The sequence below is a fragment of the Nicotiana sylvestris genome, chromosome 6 (genome assembly GCF_000393655.2).
Source record: "Nicotiana sylvestris chromosome 6, ASM39365v2, whole genome shotgun sequence".
In the NCBI taxonomy this organism is placed as follows: domain Eukaryota; kingdom Viridiplantae; phylum Streptophyta; class Magnoliopsida; order Solanales; family Solanaceae; genus Nicotiana; species Nicotiana sylvestris.
Window position 1 is genome coordinate 196,073,681 of NC_091062.1, and position 20,710 is coordinate 196,094,390.

The 20,710-nt window shown below is 37.1% G+C and overlaps 2 protein-coding genes across 3 annotated transcripts; one reads left to right on the top strand and one right to left on the bottom strand.

The window, feature by feature from the left end:
• Window positions 1-419: 419 nt before the first annotated feature.
• LOC138871895 (uncharacterized) lies at window positions 420-2,837 on the bottom strand. The gene is made up of 4 exons (XM_070149817.1): window positions 1,963-2,837; window positions 1,702-1,903; window positions 1,239-1,421; window positions 420-1,130 (listed from the first exon to the last, which is right to left on the bottom strand). Exons 1-4 carry the CDS (start codon window positions 2,835-2,837, stop codon window positions 420-422), a joined length of 1,971 nt encoding a protein of 656 aa, XP_070005918.1.
• An 11,110-nt stretch (window positions 2,838-13,947) lies between these two features.
• Window positions 13,948-20,384, top strand: LOC104241988 (transcription factor TCP17-like). Of its 2 annotated transcripts, none has more exons than XM_009796961.2 (3): window positions 13,948-14,010; window positions 14,130-14,485; window positions 14,753-16,385. In XM_009796961.2, the coding sequence occupies exon 3, from the start codon at window positions 14,783-14,785 to the stop codon at window positions 15,695-15,697; it is 915 nt and encodes a 304-aa protein (XP_009795263.1). In that variant the 5' UTR covers window positions 13,948-14,010; window positions 14,130-14,485; window positions 14,753-14,782; the 3' UTR covers window positions 15,698-16,385. The 2 variants fall into 2 exon arrangements, 1 of the variants encoding a protein (XP_009795263.1); XR_011400573.1 differs by lacking the exon at window positions 13,948-14,010 and adding an exon at window positions 20,299-20,384 and having other exon boundaries at window positions 14,053-14,485; window positions 14,753-15,961.
• Window positions 20,385-20,710: the final 326 nt, after the last annotated feature.

Below are 20,710 nucleotides of genomic sequence, written 5' to 3' on the forward strand. Positions count from 1 at the left end.
CGAGAGAACTTTTTCTTTTGAACTGAGGAGAGCTCATAAGGTACAATACCACTTGCTAAATAATTAGCAATATCAGCATACCAAGGTGCCTCATCTATTGTCATTGCCAGTAATTGTTTATCCGGGAATGTCTCTGTTATATCCTCAACCTCTACCTTCTTTCCAGCTCCTTCCAACCTTGAAAGGTGGTCAGCTACTTGGTTCTCTGTCCCTTTTCGATCACGTATTTCCAGATCAAATTCTTGTAACAGAAGAACCCAGCGAATCAAGGGAGGCTTTGACTCCTTCTTTTCTATTAGGTATCTAATTGCTGCATGGTCAGTGTAAACAATAACTTTCAAGCCAATCAAATATGACCTGAATTTATCGAATGCAATAACAACAGCCAACATCTCCTTTTCCATCACAGTGTAATTGAGTTATGCACCGCTTAGCGTTCTGCTTGCATAATAAATCGGGTGCATCAGTTTAACCTGTCGCTGCCCCAAGACTGCTCTTATGGCGTAGTCACTTGCATCACACATGAGATCAAATTCTTGTAACAGAAGAACCCAGCGAATCAAGGGAGGCTTTGACTCCTTCTTTTCTATTAGGTATCTAATTGCTGCATGGTCAGTGTAAACAATAACTTTCAAGCCAATCAAATATGACCTGAATTTATCGAATGCAAAAACAACAGCCAACATCTCCTTTTCCATCACAGTGTAATTGAGTTGTGCACCGCTTAGCGTTCTGCTTGCATAATAAATCGGGTGCATCAGTTTAACCTGTCGCTGCCCCAAGACTGCTCTTATGGCGTAGTCACTTGCGTCACACATGAGCTCAAATGGTTGCTCCCAGTTGGGTGCAACAATGATGGGTGCAGTCACCAATCTCTTCTTCAGTTCCTTAAATGCCAACCTACATTCATTAGAAAACACAAAAGGGTGATCCTTTTCAAGGAGTTTGCATAATGGGTTAGCAATTTTGGAGAAATCTTTGATGAATCGCCTGTAGAACCCGGCGTGCCCAAGGAAACATCTCACCGCCTTGACCGAAGTGGGCGGTGGTAGTTTTTCAATCACGTCAACCTTGGCATGGTCGACCTCAATTCTTTTACTGGACACTCGATGTCCCAGGACTATCCCTTCCTGTACCATAAAATGGCACTTTTCCCAGTTCAACACTAAATTTGTCTCCACATATCTTTTGAGCACTCTTCTTAAGTTGTGAAGACAATCCTCGAATGAATCTCCCACCATGGAGAAATCATCCATAAAGACCTCCATAATATCCTCCACCATGTCTGTGAAAATGGCTAACATGCACCATTGAAATGTCGTCGGTGCATTACAAAGCCCAAAAGGCATTCTCCGAAAGGCGAAGATGCCATATGGACAAGTGAAGGATGTTTTCTCTCTATATTCGGGGGCTATTGATATCTGATTGTACCCCGAATAACCATCCAAGAAATAGAAGTGTGAGCGCCCGGCCAACCAGTCCAACATTTGGTCAATGAAAGGCAAGAGGAAGTGGTCCTTCTGGGTGGCTGTGTTCAATTTTTGGTAATCCATGCAAATCCGCCATCCCGTGACTGTACGAGTTGAGATCAACTTATTGTTCTCGTTTTGCACAACAGTCATTCCCCCCTTTTTCGGCACACATTGGATAGGGCTGACCCAATTGCTATCAGAGATGGGGAAGATGATTCATGCATCTAACCATTTGATCATTTCCTTCTTTACTACCTCCTTTATGTTCGGGTTCAGCCTTCATTGATGTTCTCTGGAAGGTTTGTGCCCTTCTTCCAAGAGAATCTTGTGCATACAGAAGGCTAGGCTGATACCCTTTATGTTTGCCATGGTCCAGCCAATGGTAGTCTTGCTTTCCTACAGTACCTGTAAGAGCTGTTCTACCTACACATCTAACAAATCGGATGATATAATAACAGGAAACGTAGAATCAGGGCCTAAGAAAATGTACCTGAGGTGAGCTGGGAGTGGCTTTAGCTCCAACTTGGGTGGTTCATCTACCGATGGTTTTGCTAGAGGTGTAGCCCTTTTTTCTAACTCAAGGGACTCGAACTGAGGTTCCCTTTTCCAAAATCCTTGGCCTTCAAGTGCCATGACCCACTCAGCCAACCCTTCACCATCCATTTCTTCTAAATTTATCAGACATGCCTCTAATGGATCTTTAGTAGTCAGGGTCACATCCTCTTCTTGCAGGATCACCTCCACTGCCTCCACCAGAGAGCAATTCACATATTCACTGGGTCTCCTCATAGATTGCTGAACATTGAATATGACTTCTTCATCGTTCAGTCTCATTTTTAATTCCATAGTCTCACAATCGATCAGGGCTCTCCCAGTGGACAAAAATGGCCTACCTAAAATGATAGGTATCTCCTCATCTACCTGACAATCCAGAATAACAAAGTCTACAGGGAACACAAACTTCCCCACTTTCACCAATACATCATCAAGAATCCTAGTAGGTCTTTTAACCGTGCGGACAGCCAGCTGCAGCAGCATCAAAGTCGGTCTAGCTCTGCCAATGCCCAGTTTGGTGTATACAGCCAGAGACATCAAATTTATGCTGGCTCCCAAATCACATAATGCCTTTGAAAAGGTGTAAGTCCCAATCGTGCACGGAATAGTGAAGCTACCTGGGTCGGACATCTTTTGAGCCATCGGTCTGGTCACTACTGTGTTGCAGGTCTGCGTCAGAGTTATTGTGGATAGATCATGAAAATCAAACTTCCATGACATTAGGTCTTTTATCATCTTTGCATAACCTGGCATCTCCCTCAAGGCATCCATCAAAGGAATATTCAACTGAATTTGACGCAGCATCTCCATTCTTGTATTGATCTTCCTTCTTTTATTTTACCAGTCTTTGAGGGAATAGCGTAGGTATCACCCTTTGTGCACTGCTTGCTGGCTTCTTTCTGTTGGGGTTCTGTGACACAAGAGACACCACCTGTTCTGTAGCTTGTTCATTTACCTTAGCCTTACCCTTTTCATCTTGACCCTGTTCAACTACCACTTCAGTCAGATTTGTTGGTTCATCTACCTCTAGTAGAATTGGAGTGGCTGGTGTAGTCTCCTTGCTAGCTTGTGCAACCTCCTGCTCTTTGTCTAGATCTCTCCCATTCTGAAGACTTACTACCATTAGCTGATTCGGGTTTTGCTCCTTGGGGTTAATATTTGTATCCGCTGGATGTCCCCTGGGGGTGATTGTTTAAAGCCATAGACAACTGCCCCAACTGCATTTCAATGTTCTTTATAGATGAATCATATACTACCAACTTTTCTTGCATCTTACCATTTGTCCCAATGAGTTGTTGGAGCATCCACCTGATCTCCACCATGTTGTTATCTTGCTGCTGAGGAGGTGGCTGATATGTCAACTGTTGCTGGTTCTGCTGTGGGTAGCCTTGCTGTCTCTGGTGGTATGACACCATTTGGCCTTGACCTTGCATGCCCCCAGGCTAAGGCATGTTGGGTCTGTATTGCTGATTTGGTGCCGTTTTCCACTGTTGTCCTCCTTGTCTCTGACCCCCAAAGTTGTTAACATAATTCATATCTTCCCTTGCCCCTTGATTTTCACCTTCTCCGCTCCATGAACACACATTAGACTGATTAACACAGGGTGTACACAACCCTCTATTTGTCGTGTCAACAATATGCACCTGTTTGGTACCCATCTCATCTATCTTCTTTGTCAAAATACTCATCTGAGTCAGAAGTGTGGCCATGTTCTCTGCCTGCGAATTATTTGGGTCAAGAGACACTGAATGCACTATGGGTGCCAGTGTTGTACCTCTAGTCATCCACCCCGAATTCTGGGACATCTTGTCAAGAAGGACTTTGCACTCGGTGAATGTCTTTCTCAAAAATGCACTTCCAGCTGAAGCATCCACATTGGCCTTTAGATTGTCAGCTAATCCCATGTAGAATCTCTGGCCAAGCATCTGGTCTGGAATGCCATGGTGAGGACACTTCACCAGCATCCCTTTAAATCTTTCCCAAGATTCTTGCAAGGTCTCAGTCGGCTGCTGCTTGTACTACAATATTTCATCAATCTGCCTTGCAGTCTTGTTGGGTGGGTAGAACTTATTCAAAAACTGCTTTACTAATTCCTCCCAGGTGACAATGGAATTGATTGGGAGCGAATTCAGTCAAGTCTGAGCTTCCCCAGTCATAGAGAACGGGAACAGTAATAGCTTGATAGCTTTTGTGGTCACATTTGGCTGCCTTTGAGTCACACAAATTGACAGAAATTTTTTCAAATGTTGCTGAGGGTCTTCAATATGTGACCCGGAGAACAATCCCTTATTCTGCAGTAGATGCAGCATGTTGTTGGTGATCTGGAATGTCTCCGCTTGTATCGCGGGTATAGCTATGGCAGTTGCCAGGTTGTCCGCTGTGGGTTGAGCCCAATCATAAAGTTCAGCTTCTGGCACAAGAGGTGCCACCACTCTGACATTTGGGTCAGCTTGCTCATCCCTGATGTTTTCGTTGACGTTCTCTACGTCACCCATGTCAAAGTCAAGCTGATATGGTTGTTGTGATTGTTGGATCCTCCTGTTCGCACGGTTTAATGCCCTGAATGTTTCTCAGGGTCTAAAAGTCCTTCAAGCAGTTCTCTAGTCCTCGAAGAATTTCTAGGCATACACCTGAATTCCACAAGAGTTCAAACGTTAGAATTTCTATGAAAATTGTTTAACACCTTAGAAATTTGATTTGAACTAATAATTTTTAACACTACTTCTAAGTTGTAATAAATAACACTATTAGTTCCCCGGTAACGACGCCAAAATTTTATAATGCCCAACTATGCCTTTTAAAGGACAAAGCGATCGCTGCAAATATAATCCGGTTTTAAGTCCGGAATCGAAATCCTCAGGGAACTAACTTATCTATTACACTTTGCGGCAATGTTATTATCAACTCAATCAATTTCTAGATGCAAGATTTTTGATCAATAAAGACTGGGTTCTTTTGTTTAACTACTTCAACTACTATTAAAAACAACAATAAGCTAAAACAAAGATAATTCAATGGTAAAAAAGTCTAGGGCAGTGATTTCCCCAATTGCTAGTTTAGGTCTTGACTCTTCCGCTATAATCTCGCCGTAATACTCTATGAGGATTAAGAGTTATGGGCTATCGTAATTATCTCTCGATCAACTACAATAATTTACTAGAGCACTCTCTCGAACTACTCTAGCTGACAATAGTTATGCAACTACAAATTCTCCCACCAAAGTTTTGTTATCTTTAAACCCACTCTTAAATTCAAGTAATGAATCTCTTCAATTACTCAAAAGTGGTGTTGTTCAACAACTATCTAACCTAATATTCTTTCTCAAGCAATATAAGGTAATTAGAAATGATTAATCAAGGGCCCATTCAATTAATCACCATAAAAAACGTAGTTGAACAATCATATCGTAAATCTGACTCGATTATAACAACTTGAGTCAAAACTTCAACCAACAATTGGTTCCATCAACCCTAGATAAGTATTTAGCTACTCATAACAAAATAAGAGAGAACTACTAAATGGTTCATAATGTAAAATTGCAATAATTAAAAGGAGATAGAAAACCTCTAATGTTTGGTTGAACTTCTCACACTTGTTCTTCCTCCAAAAGTAGTCTAAAATTAGCTTCCCCCTCAGTTGGGCGAGTTTCTAAAGCTTATAAAGGTTTTACAAAAGTTTTTCCGAAATTACAGTTTGGTCCACAACTTCCAGCGGAGTGAACAGTTCACCGCGGTCGACCGCGGTGAACGCTGAGCTTTCTGCCTCCCTTCATTAATCTGTCGTGGTTCGCCGCGGTGCCACTACGGTCGCGGTGGCCTTCTTGCCCAGACCATTTATGCCTCTTTGTGTTCGGGTACTTCTCGAGTGGGCGTTTTTCTTCACATTATTGCCTCCAAAACACTCCATGTTGCTTCCTCTCATATAATATTCCCTGCTAAACAAAAGAACACTATTTAGAGCATTTTGTTGGCAATTTATCTATAAAACAACAACAAAGTATGGTCATATTAAGGTGTAAATATCAACTATATAGCCTACTATCACTTGTTTCAATCTTCAGAACGTTCAAAACAACATCAAAACACCTGTTTTTTATCGGATTCAAGCCTAAGAATTCCAAAACTCTAAAAACACACTTTCAATCAAAAAGTCTATCAAACCTCGTCCGAATGACCTGAAATTTTGCACACATGTCACATTCAACACTACAGAGCTACTCCAACTTCCGGAATTCCTTTCCAAACCTCGGATCAAAATCTCGCTGTCGGACCGGAAACTTTAAAAATTCAACTTTCGGCATTTCAAACCTAAATTTGCTACGGACATCCAAAACACAATCCGAACACGCCCCTTAGCCCGAAATCATCCAACTGAGCTAAGGAACCATCAGATTTCCATTCCGAGGCCGTCTTCACACTGTTCCGACTACGGTCAACTCTCTAACACCTAAACTCTCATTTAGGGACTAAGTGTCCCAAAACTCTCCGAAACTCAAAACCGAACATCCCGGCAAATCAAAATAGCAGAAATAAACTTGAAAAAACAGTTAATAGGGGATCGGGGCATAAATTCTTAAGACGACCGGCCGGGTCGTCACTATTAAAGGCACTAATCATGAAATTAAAATATATAACGAAGAAAACAAAATGAACAAATATACCTGAACAATGAAAAAAACTCAACTTCGTGCTGATAATTAACGTGTTAAAAATGTAGCTCAAAGCAACAATATAATACAACAAGAAAAGTAAAATAAGAGAAGAAGATATAACTTTCTTATCATCAAATGTTCAAGTGTATTCCATCTCACATTTCATACCTCTATTTATACTATTACATATGAAGATTACAAAATGATTGTCTTAAACATGACATTAAAAATTGATATCATGGGGGAAGATCATGGGGAGAGGTTATGAAGATATGGGAGTTACAATCATAATACTGATGAGTAGTGGGAAGTTATTCACATCATGAGTGAAAATAGTGAGAGTAGTAGACATCCACATTAACTATAGGTTTTACAACATAGTAATAATAATAATAATAATAATAATAATAATAATAATAATAATAATAATAATAATAATAATAATGAAATGTCGCACTCGCCATCGTGAGTTAAACTTCGTTGTACCCTTGAGCAGTGTAGTACTGTAGTTTGACAAAAAGATTACGTTAAAGTTAAACTATTCCTAAATCCTAACCGTATATATGCAAGTTTGGACTAGGGGTGTTCATAAAAATCCGAAAAATCGAACTAAACCAAAAATCAAACTAAACCGATCAAAAAAAATGATACTTTTTGGTTTGGTTGGTTTTGGTTTTGAAATTTAAAAACCGATCAAATTTGGTTAGGTTTTGGTTTTAATAAAAAAAAACGAACCAAACCGAATATACGAGTAGCTATTTTAAATTCATTATTACACCTATATATATGTATACTTTTATACAAAGTTTCAACATTTTTATAGTATATGTTAATCGTTCGCACTTTTAGTACAGTTCTTTACCTTTACATTCTAGTTTGATTGGTAGTTTTCTTTTGTTAAGTGTAAGAATCTATTAAAAATAATATATTTTTAATTGAGTTCTTAAATTATTCATCACTATTTGATTCAATTATCATCAATATATCTTGGTAAATAATAGATTTCTCAAAATATAATTGATTTGATAGTGTTACGTTAAAAATGTGGTCGCCGAAATATGTGTTTGGTAGTGTATGTCTTATATTTTAAAAAAAACCAACAAATAACCGGAAAAACCAACATAAACCGAATCGAGAAAAAACCGACTTAATTGGTTTGGTTTGGTTCTAATATTTGAAAAACCGACTTACTTGGTTTGGTTTCTTTTTAGGGAAAAACCGATCCAAACCGAACCATGAACACCCCTAGTCTAGACTCTACTCAAATCTTTGACTAATACACCACTTTTCTTATTTTTACTATTGAATTTAATTTGTTGGTGGGAAGTTAGTTCCTGAACATAGGAAAGAGAAGAAAAAGCCAATTTCGTGCAACTTGATAGTGTTAGAACATAAAGTGGAAACAATATAATCTTCCTTTTTATAAATTATAAAAATCGGACAATAATTTGGCATCACTAAGAAAAAAGAAACTTTGACCACCTCTTGGTTTTGTGTTTTGACGTCCAAATTCAAAGTTAACGGCATTTAGTCGTGGAAATTATAGCCGCTAAAATGAGTTTGGTCCGTGAGGCCAGCCCAATCCAATCCACTATTTAGGTAGGGTTGAGTTAAGATTTTTTTAACCCATTTAAAATTGAAGCTTATAAGTCTGGCCCAAGTCAGTCCGCTGGCCCTTGAGGCTTGACTGAGACTAGGCCTGGGCCGACCCGTGAGCCAAAAATTAAGTAAATTCAAATTTAAATATTTAAAAAAGTAAATATTTAAAAAATCTTAAATAATATCCCCATTTTCCAACCTTAGATTGCTCATTACCTTTTCATATCAACTAGAATTTATATTTTTGATATGCATGTAGTAGACAAGATTAGTTTTTCTTTTGCTTAATTAACAACGAACTAGGAAAGTTTTAAGTGGCAATTAATAATTTTTTCAAAAAGAAAATATTACTTTAAGTGGCCAATGATCAATTTGGTTACTTTAACATATTATTAATTATTAAATTGCTCTTTAGTAGAAAAAGATCAAGTTTTAATAGCCAAAGAAAATTAACAACACTAGCAAATTTCATTAATGTTAAAATTTTATGGACTATAATGATGAAATCAATAAATAATGTTAAACCTAAATTAGAAAACCTTAACATATACACTTATTGAAGCAATTTCTGAACCTAAGGAAAGTGAAAGAAAAGTAATAAAAAAGATATTTATGTAACGTTAAAAAAAGAAGAGTTAGAGATATAGAGAATTTGCATTTCAATTACGAGATTCCTTGCGATACAACAACAGCGCTGCTAACACCTGCAGCGACAAAATATCTGCTCATTGCCATACTAAGTAGAATATAGATTCAGAATGTAAGCTCAATGTCAAGATTCTTGTACACTCTAAATAAACATAATTCGTTCATATGATTAAGAGATTATGCCACAAAAAAATATCTAAAGATTTGAAAAAATATTTTTTTCTATAAAAATTGAAGGGCTGGTCCACCCTAGTCCGCGACCCTCTTAGGGCTGGGCTACGCTGGCCATTTTAAGGCCCGTATATATGGAGGGCCGCCCCGCCCTAGCCCACCAAATTTAAAAGCCCACGATGCTTGGGCTGGGTTGGGCTGGACTAGCCCGTTTTGACATCTCTGATGGAAATGATATTAGGTAGCTATTTTTAAGTATGTTGTTTAAATTATATTCAAAGTTTACAATATATTTAAAAATTAGTCAATGTTGCTTAAACTTCCTAGAGTTTAAACCTCAAAATTCAAACGTCAGGACATCGTGTCCTGAAGCTCGAATCTTATGTCCTGAATTTTAAATTAGTAGTTCAGAAGTTAAGCACCTCAAAAATTCAGGATACTAAGGACCCGTTTGGCCATAGATTTTGCCAAAATAAACTTCGGTTTTATTTGGCAAACACATGTTTGGCCATAGATTTTGCCTATATTTTGGCAAAATCCCAAAACTAGATCAATAGCTGGTTTTGGGCCAAATCCCTAATAATATACATATTTTTCTAAAATAAATTTGGGAAATATGTTTTGAAAACGTATGTCCAAACATATTTTCATTTTCAAACCAAACTTCACCCAAATCAGATTTTTCAAAACAAATTTGAGAATCTATGTCCAAATTCATGATACTTAGTCCTGAAATTTGTGAATTGGCTAATCTTTAAATACATTATAAATTGTGGATATATTTTAAATAGCGAGCTTAATAGTGGCTATTGCTGCACTTCGCCCCATTTTTAGTCTTTGATTCTCTTTTGAACTATAATTGAGTAATTTGCCAATCAATTAGGGGAGAAATTAAAAAATAGCCAGATTTACAAGTGGTCATTTAGAAATAGCCACAGTTTCAAAGGTAATCGAAATTTAGCCACTTTTTATGTAAAGATAAATCTGAACGAAAACACTGTTCAAAATCCGGAAAAATACCCAAACATAATATACTGGAGTTCCAGTATAATATACCGGTCCAGCATAGTATACTGGAGTTTGGAGCACCAGTGCTTCGGTCTCCAGTATATTATACTGGAGCCAGCAAAGTATACCGGTCTAGCATAATATGCTGGAAGTTCATATACATGTGCACCGACCTCCAGTATATTATGCTGGACCGGTCTCTGTTGCAGCAAAATAGTGGCTATTTTTCAATGACTTGACAAACACTGACTATTTTTGAATTACCAGTCCGAAAACTGGCTAGGCCGTGCTATTTTATCATCAATTACCCCACATTTCATTAGCCAAAACACCACAATTTGAATCATATATCATGAGTTTGAATTCAATAACCTCCAAACTGCGGGCATCTAGTTAGAATTTCTTTACTAGTATCTTGTTCATTTTATTTTCTTTAGCTCAACGTTTGCTATTCTTATTTATTCAGTAAAATTAAAATAAAATAAAATAAATAAAAAAGAAGAAGTTGGCTGGTGGGCGTGGATTAGAGAAATTTAGGAGGGACAGACAGTTTACTTTTTTGTTCTGAAAAAGCATTATTGGGAGCACGCAGTAGCAGTTATCATTGACTTCGTCACGTCTGCCAATTCTTGTTTGGAATGGAGCATACCTATGAGAAATAACTGTCTCAACCGATAGTGACACAACATGCATACTACAGTAGAATTCCAAAATTTTAAGGTTACGGGTTCGAGCGGTAGAAACTGTCATTAATGCTTGCATTAAGGTAGGTTGTCTACCTTACACTCCTTGGGGTGCGACCGTTTTATAGATCCTGCGTAAATACAAGATATTTGTGCAAAGACTGTCTTTTTTTGGCATTTTTCAACTTTTACCCCTTAAATCTGATGAAAAATATAAAATTCGATCAAAATTATCGAAGGACACATGTAAGACAAAAAGAAGGATAGATGACTTTGATGGCCAATTAATCCATGTTGAGTGACCATCTAACCAATCAACTCCTTGGATTTTGCGGATGCCCATCATGTGGATATATTTTCATTTTTCCAGAAAATTTTAGAGAGGCTAGGGCTGGTTATATTAAAGTCCTTGACTTGTCACTGTTATGGGGTTATAAATAAGAAAAGGACGTGCAGAATCATTAACTGAAGTACCCGTTTAAGAGTAAAAGGTGTAAGTAATGGATAACTGATAGATTTTTCTATGAGTCTATGTTCTATCATCTATGTATATACACAGATGGGTGTAATAATAATGTACTTGTATAATTAAGTCATTTACAAGTTAATTGCAGATAGCATCCAAGGATGTGGCTAAGCGGCGCGGTCAATTAAATTGGGAGAACCATAAAGTCTCAAGTGCAAATCACAGCGGAGGCAAAAACACTAAGAATTAGTTGAGGTGGCTCATAAATTGACCTGAACACGACCATCATAAAAAAGAGTTAATTACAGATAAATTTGCACATATATGTTTATAAAAGATAATAATGCATGGTTCTGTTAGAGGTGCAGTTAAACACAGTCAATTATCTGTTCTGTTGGCCCGTAGGAAAACAGACTGTCTGGGATTTCCGGGTCCATTTATGATTTTGCTTATTTGTTATTATGTGAGTAATATCTCTATCTTCGACTCACATATGGCGACAGTTTGAACTTTATTTTCTAAACCCACCATTTATTTCCCTGCCTTCTTTTCTATACATAAGCATAATCAATTTCAGCAAGAACATGCAACAATCTATATCTCAATTTCAACTCAGTTGGATCGGCTGTATGAATCTTCATTGTTCGTGTCGTTGCATTTAAGTCCGTCTTTGTCCTAGTATATGTAAGGATATCATCATAAATCCATTAATTTTATTTTTGTAATTGTCAACCTACCACAATTCTCCTCCTTTATCAAGAGCATGTATAAACATTTTCAAAAATCCAAAATACTCTCTGAAGATTGTCTTCAAAATTAACTAACTTAACAGGTTTGAATTCAGAGTAGTTTACAGAACCTGATTCAAGGAAGAACATAGTTTTGTTGAACCCAATGAGGGTTCTAAATGTTAGGTGGTTTAGCTGCTCACCTCTACACAAGAACCAATTAGGTATAGTGGCGAAGTCAGTAATTTTGCTAAGAGTGTTCAAGATTTAATATACATGTATGAAACGTAATTTTAACCTATATATTTAGTATATAATTTTTTGTATACACAATATAATATTGCAATGAAGGGTGTTCAATTGACACCTTCACTTTATGTGGCTATGCTGCTGATTCAGTACGGATCAACTTTTTTACCGCTATAGTTTCAGCCAGCTACAGTACTCTTCCAGCAGGCTCCAACTCCCCGAAAATCTTTTCTTAACGGATTTAGTTATATACATTGACAGTATAAAGAATATTTGTATTTTATTATAGGTTATGTACTTTATTTTCCAGACTAGTATATCAGGTTTACTATGAACAGGGGCGAAGCCACATGGTCCATAAGGGTGGTCAATTGATCACCCTTTGTCGAAAAATTACACTGTGTATATAGATAAAATATTATGTTTTAGAGGTATATAATACATATTGAACACCCTTTGTCGTCAGAAATTTTATTCACTTCTTTCAAATTTGAATATCCTTAGGAAAATTCCTAGCTTCGCCACTGACTATGAAGGTTATCTGTTATTGTAGTCAACTTTTCTTTCTCCATTCACTCATGCAAGAGATCAGTCTTGATTTTGAAGAAGACTGCTGCTGTGGTTGGAACTTGGAAACTTAGCTTCCCTATTTGTGGAGTTATATTCTTTCTACCACAAAATAAAATACTACTACAAATTTAAGTGTGCTAGATGCAAAAAAGAGTACAAAGGCTGATAATTAAATACATATACGTTGGTTTAAGTTAGTAGACTCCAAATTATATTGCTGCATGCTATCTCACTACAAAATACGTGTGGTCCTCTCTGTATGTACTAAGTGGAAAAGCTTTTACGAACTTGTATGGCTGGTCCCTCCTCTATAAGTGTAGCTGTTTTACTATCAATTATCTCATCCACCTAATGAACTACAACATGCACCACAAACTTAATTTGGCTTCCCACTTGCTACAGTTTTATCTAATTAGTTTTGAGTTTGACCTAAAATAATATAAAGAATTGTTTACAATCTTAAATCATACAAAAGATATTTATAGGTAACCCTTTATAAAAAAGCTAGTGAAATTTGTAATCTTGAAATAAGACATTATTTTACAACAGATGGAAAAAATATATGCATTCTTTGAACTGTCGGTGTATATAAGTTAAACTCGTTGATTTTTCTTTTTGATACTAAATTATAAAGCTAATGAAATTTGTAATCTTAAAATAAGATATTATTTTATAACGGTTGAAAGTGTAAATTCTTTGAACTATATATGTATATAAGTTGAACTCGTCGGTTTTTCTTTGTGACATTAAATTATTTATTGTTTTAGTATCTCTTCATCATGGTGTAACTATTCATGCCATTTGTCTCAATTATTAGTGGAATTACTACAACAAATAGAGAAACAGATTTTAATTCCTTTAAAGAGGACAGATATGCAATAAAAACCTAGTTGATTAGATACTAACTTTTCACTAGCTAGTTGGAAAAAAAAGGAAGAGAAAAGCAATAACTCCTTTTTTCTTTTTCCAACTCTAGGGTGGTCCTTATGAAGTTAACAGCCTATTTTACTTATGTAGCATCATAATTAACAGTAATTAACCAGCAAATTAACTACCTCATTATACAAAAATTGTTCATTATGTAGTCTAAACTTGTTTAAATCCTTATTAAGCCTATCAAATCTATGTTCTACGTGACAGTTTGTATCGATAACACGTGGCTACGAATTCGCCATACCTTTTTCTTTTCCTTCCCTTGGCTTATGGCATGGTAAGATTCTATATTTACATTTCTCCTTTTCCAAAACTTTATCTTATATGTTTATTCTTTGCACATGAGTTAGGTTTCTCATCAAAATTTCTTTATTCACTCATCTTGATACAAGGCAGGAGGAACAAGAGGAAATTAAGGAGACAAGTTGATTTTTTTGAAAAGGAGGACTACTCCTTGATCCAATACTAATAATCGAAAAAGTTCACAGCAAGTTCAATCTATAGTGACAAGGGAACATTTCCGCCGGAGGTATTTGTCTAAGTTAAAAAAAGTATTCGCTACTACTTACGTAACCTTTATTCACTCGTCTTGCTGCTTCGGAACTGTTGAGAGGAGATCCATCTGAGCTGCAAAATTTGATCTGAGTTCAACCTGTGATCTTTATCCAATTCAGAATGCTTATGCAAAACACTGGTGGTAATAACCATTGTACATCTCAGGGAAGAATCTTTTTTTCTCCAAATATATATTGGTAAGTGATCAAACCAAGATTTTGTTTTCCCTAATTATCTACTGAGGTTCAATTTTATGGATGGAAAATTCAAGTTGCATAAACACCAAGTCCTACCTAATTTCTGTTGATTAATTACCTCTTTTGCTACATTTTTGTTGAAGCATAACTTGCAATATATGTTAAAGAATCATAGCAATCAAGGGTTCCTCATTTAGTTTTCTCAATTTCCTAATTGAGCCTACTTTAATTAGTTTCTTCATCTTCTATTTTGTTGATTTTCTGTAGATCATCAGTAATGCGAAAACCAAGTTGATCATGAATCCAAGTAGAAACAATTCTCAGGCTAATAAGCAAGAAGCAGCTGGTCATGATCATGACACCAACAAGAGTAAAATCTCAAGGACTCCATCATCAAGTTCAAGGCAGTCATGGGCAGGCTTTAAAAATCCAAGAATTGTACGCGTTTCGCGTTCATTTGGCGGGAAAGATAGGCATAGTAAAGTTTGCACTGTAAGGGGATTAAGAGACAGAAGAATAAGACTTTCAGTGCCTACTGCAATTCAATTGTATGATCTTCAAGATAGACTTGGACTCAGCCAACCTAGCAAAGTTATAGACTGGTTACTTGATGCTACTAAACATGAAATTGATAAACTCCCACCTTTACAAATGCCGCCACCATCTCTTTCTCACTTCTTCAATAATACAAATAATACATATATGAGAGATGGACCAAATCAAGAATTGTTGTCTCTCAAGGAATCTAACCATTTTGATGCTACTACAGCATTTGGAAAAGACAAATGGATTGCCTCAAATGAGCAAGAAAATAAGGATGGTACTAATATTGGAGGTTATGTTCCACTATTTTCATCTCAAAATATTTCTTCTTTACCTGCAGGTATGTTAAACAGCAATATACCCTTCAATAATAACTACCGTAATTGGGAAATACCTAATTCAAATTTGTCTTTAGCTCCATTTGGAAATAATAACCATACCTTTTCATCACAAACAGAAGACAATCCTATATCAATGTCTTTTCCTTCAGGCTCTCATAATTTATATTTCTGTCCAACTGCTACAACATTGTCATCTCTTGTTCCAGCTCCATTTATGAGTACCACTAATTCACAGCTCAACCACTTCCATTTTTTAAACTCAAGTACTAATTCACAACATGTTCTTCCAAATCCGCTCGCGCCAACTCTTAACTACCAAGACCAATGACCATCCTAAGGGGCTTAACTCACAAGATAATGATGATCAGACAACCAGTAATTACCATATAAAGAAGGCAATGGCTCTTAATTAGCATATGGATTAGAAGAAATTGCCACATGGAAGCTGCTATATATTGGGACTTAATTAAGGCAGAAAGTTTGAACTATATATGTCTTGAAAAGACTCATGACTCTACCCCTTCTCCCGGATACAGCAAATATTAATTTGCTACATTCTTGCTTCTTTACAGATACACAGCAATATAGTAAGGTACATTCTGTCTCTTTTATGTTTATACATTTTTTTCTCTCTCCTTATCTGCGGAACATAATATTGATATTGGACTAATTGTTCTACGACATTATGTGGTAATTCATTTCTTTTGGGCACAAGCAATGTAAGTACTTTTTATTTAATAACCTAACGCGTAAACCAAGTTACCGTTGCACAGAAGGCAAAGACTACGTCAACATAAAACACTAGTATATCTTGCAGGGGCGAATGCAGCATTAAGATACCAAGTGTATTTAAATCCAATAGTTGTACGTGGTACATAAATTTATTTGTTCATTATAAATGCAATAAGTAATACAAGATAAGGACGCATAACTTTGTAAATATAATGGTTCAGTCTTAAGAATCTTAAGGCTGAGCCATAAAGTTTAAATCTTATGCCTATCTTATTATTTTTTCCTTTCTTTTTCTAAAATTGGTGGGCGAGATGGGCATATCCGATGCCCTTCCTTGAGCTTTTATTAAGTACTACCTTTTTCTTGTTCTTACTTTCTTTCTTTGGTTTAATTTTTCTAATTTCTAAGTATAACACATTAGAATCTATTTTCCCTTTGTCATCGTAAAATTTTATGTAATTAAATTAAATGTATATTAAAATTAGTAATAGTTGAGGATGTAGTATATTGTCAGTCGGTTTAACTGACAACGTTTTCGACATGAAGTATAGAGAAATATGTATAAAAGCGTAACAGGTCAAGCAGTAAGAACCTAAAGGTTGAATCCGTCAAATATATATCCTTGTAATAGTGCATCCATCCTTCTCGAAATGTTGGATCCGACTTTGCACACGTGGAACTATTGAATCATATGACATTTTGAGCTTGAGCGCTCACACATATATTTATCTATGGAGGGGTGCATGAGTTCAAGTGAAACCAGGAATCTCCATAGATACACCCCTACACGTCTGGTATTTTATAAAGGAAAAACAGTAAAACATAGTTGAGACATTTTCAAGTCTATCACACTGTACTGCGTGCATACAACTGAAGTACAAAACTCATAAATTTTAAGTTGCAAAATTTTAAAAATGCCATTAATTAATTAGTTCTCCATAGCCATTCCATCAAGAGGAGTAAAACAAGGATAAGCAGATAACATGTGGCATAACTCCACAGACACAACTAAAGAGTCTGCACATTTGGAGACAGCAAGTACCGCCACTCCCAATTTTTCAGAACACAAAGGAGCAATCACAAAAAAAAAATCCATTATACAGGTGTAACGACCCGATCGGTTGTTTTGAGCTCCGACGCGTCATTCAGCAGTTTGAGGTCATGAGCAGCTTCATCTCAGGTATATTGACTTGTGTGTATGGTCAGAATTAAAATTCAGGAAGTTTGGAGTCAAATCTAAATGGAAATTCTCATTTTGAAAGCTTAAAATTGAAGAAATGAACTAGGATTAGAATTTTGAGTAAACGACCTCAGAATTGGGATCCAAAGGTTCCAGCAGATTCGTATGATGATTTCGGACTTGGGCGTATGCCCGGATCGGGTTTTGGATAACCCGGGAGCGTTTTGGCGCCTATTGTGGAAGATAGCATTTTAGAAGAAATTGCATCAGTTTGGCTTAAAATGCATTTCAGTATTATTGATGTCCGTTTGGAATTCCGAGACTGGGAGTAGCTCCGTATGGTGATTCTGGATTTGGGAGAGCGATCGGAAGTGAATTCGGAGGTCTGTAGGTCATTTTGGAGCCGTTTGGCTAAATATAGAAATTTGAAGGTTTTTGAGAAAATTCGACCGGAAGTGGAAATTTTGATATCAGGGTCGGAATGCGATTCCGAAAGTTGGGGCAAGTCCATAATATCGAATGTGACTTGTGTGCAAAATTTGAAGTCATTCCTGAATGATTTTGGTAAGGTTTGAGACACTTAGTCTCTTTTAAGGAAGCTTAAGTTGGAAAAGTCAATCGGATGTTGACTTATGTATTAGAGCGCTCGAAATGCGAATTTTATGGTTCGGATAGCTTTGTTAGGTGATTTGGGACTTAGGAGTGTGTCCGGAATATTTTTGAGATGACCGGTGTAGAATTAAGCTTGAATCGGCAAAGTTAGTATTTTGGCGAATTCCGGTTGATAGGTAAGATTTTGATCCGAGGCTTGGAATAGAATTCCGAGAGTTGACGTAGCTTCGTTATGTCATTTTGGACTTGTCTGCAAAATTTGAGATCATTCGGACTAGTTTTGACGTGTTTCGACATCGGATGTGAAAATTAGAAGTTTCAAAGTTCATAGGCTTGAATCCGAGGTGAATTTAGTATTTTTGCGTTGTTTTTGGTGATTCGAAGAAACAACTAAGTTTGTGTCATATTATGGGACTTGTTAGTATACTTTGTTGGGATCCCATGAGGCTCGGACAAATTTTGGAAGAGTTTTTGGAAGATTTTTGCCGTTTTGAGCATAAATGTAATGATCTAAAGGTTCATTTTTAGTTCTATAGATCCAAATTTAATTCTGAGACTTTCGGAATTTTGATAATGAATTATAGGACTGATCTGGAAATTTTGGTCTAATTTCATCAAGTCTCGATTGGGTTTTTGATGCGAAACATTAGTAATTGTTTAACGAGCGAAATGGATATCGCACTGGGTAAATGAGCTCCAAATTGAGTTTCGATTAAATGGTTGTGTTCGTATTATTATTTGGGACTCATAGGAACAAGAATCGTCTAATTCCGAGTTCGTATGAAGGAGTTAGAGCTTTTTTAGTAAAATTAAAGATTGCTGGTGCATCAGGTCTGGTGTGGCACTTTTAGCGACCAGATTAGCACCTTTAGCGACCAGATTTGAGTCTTTAGCGACCGGATTTGCTTATTAAAAGCTGCTGCATTTCTGCTTGTTTTTTTTTTACCTATTTTCTTGCGAAATAACACGGTTTTGGGCTATTTTTAGCAAGAAATCTTGGAAAATCTTGAGGTAAGTCACTTGTGATTATTTTTACTCCATAATATTGAATTATCATCGAATAATCCGACTAGATTATATGTTTTTGAGGATTAAATTGAAAATTTAGGCCTAGGGATTTGAAAATAAGATTTGAAGATTTGAGGGGTCATTTGAACTCCGATTTTGGTAAATTTTATATGTACGGACTCGTGGCGAGACGGGGAATCCGGTGATGTGACTTTCGTAATTTTTCGAGAAGTGGGCCCAGGGCTCGGGTTTTGCCAACTTCGTGATTTTAGTGTTTTTCGAGTATTTTCGATTGGGTATTGTTCCCTTAGCATATTGTGATGTATTCGCTCTGATTTTGGTTATATTCGACGCGCGTGGAGGCCGATTTGAGGGGCAAAGGCGTCACAAGCTATAGATTTCACCGGTTCGAGGTGAGTAATGATTTTAAATGATGCACTGAGGGTTTGAAACCCCGGATTGCACAACATACTGCTATGTTGAGATGAGACACGCGTTGTATGACGAGCACGGGGTCATTTACTATTGGGGATTGTGACTTGGTCCATCCCAGTTGATATTTTTACCGCGTAATTGATAAAGATTTATTGTTTTTCACTATGATTGGGGCTTATTGTCATATTTGGGCTTCGTGCCAATTATCTGAAATCTTTTGTGAATTTACATCACTATTTTCCTCACGAATTGAAATATTATTTGAACTCAGTCCAATTGAATTATATTATTTTGTGAACTCAGCTACATTTATACTCAACTCGAGATTTAATGATATTTATAATGTTGTTGAGCTGAGCACTATTGTTTTACTGATGCCCAAGAGGCTTATGATTATTTTCTGGACTGATTGAGGCCGAGGGCCATACGTGAGGATATGTTGAGTGATGTGAGGAGGCTTTCAGGCCTCGAGTGTTATATGAGGAGGCTTTCAGGCCTCGTGTGTGATGTGTGAAGGCTTTCAGGCCTATTGATATTGCGCTTGGGCTGTAGGAGCCCCTCCGGAGTCTGTACACACCCCCAGTGAGCGCAGGGTACCCAGGTGAGTTGGGAGTGGGCCCGAGAGGCCGTTGCTTGTGTGTGGTGAGTTGGGAGTGAGCCCGAGGGGCTGATGTTGTGTGCTGGTGAGTTGGGAGTGAGCCCGAGGGGCTGATACTATACTGAGATTTACATATTGAGCCCGAGGGGCAAGCTTTTGATTTATCCTTACTGTGGAAATTATTTGTCTTTACTGTTTTAAAAGAAGAATTATCTGATACTCACTATTTTACTGTATAACTGATTTTACTGCTTGGGATAGCGCTATATTGTGCCGTTATGAGATTTCATGTTTTCAGTCGTTATTTATTTTTATTACTCACTGGGTCGGAGTACTCACATTACTCCCTGCACCATGTGTGCAGATACAGGCAGAGCTGAGTTCGCTCCTGAGCGCTGATTCTTTCCAGACCAGGCGGTGACTAGGAGTAACGAGGTAGCTGTTGACGTCCGCAGCCCCGTTTTCTCCCTTATCTTTGTTATTTATGATAATTCCAGACTTTGTAAAATATTAGTAAACTCTGTAGTAGCTCATGACTTGTGACACCCCGATTTCGGGCTGAGTTGGGATGGTTTTCCTTGTTCTATCACGTTTATTTCGCATTTAAGATTATATTGCCCATGATTTAGACTTATTCCTGCTAAGTAATTATAAAGAGATGTACTGTTTTGTTGATTGGCTGGCCTTGTCCTCACGAGAGGCGCCATCACGATCGGGTTGGGATTTTGGGTCGTGATAAGTTGGTATCAGAGCCTAGGTTACTAGGTCTCGCGAGT

What these genes read in the sequence shown, in the direction of transcription:
- LOC104241988 (XM_009796961.2), top strand. Translation starts at nt 14,783, where the DNA reads ATGAATCCAAGTAGAAACAATTCTCAGGCTAATAAGCAAGAAGCAGCT.
- LOC138871895 (XM_070149817.1), bottom strand. Translation starts at nt 2,837, where the DNA reads ATGGAGATGCTGCGTCAAATTCAGTTGAATATTCCTTTGATGGATGCC. An exon ending in CCACTCCCAGCTCACCTCAG is followed by an intron (nt 1,904 to 1,962) that starts GTACATTTTCTT and finishes CCGATTTGTTAG; the next exon opens with ATGTGTAGGTAGAACAGCTC. An exon ending in TTATGGATGATTTCTCCATG is followed by an intron (nt 1,131 to 1,238) that starts GTGGGAGATTCA and finishes TTTATGGTACAG; the next exon opens with GAAGGGATAGTCCTGGGACA.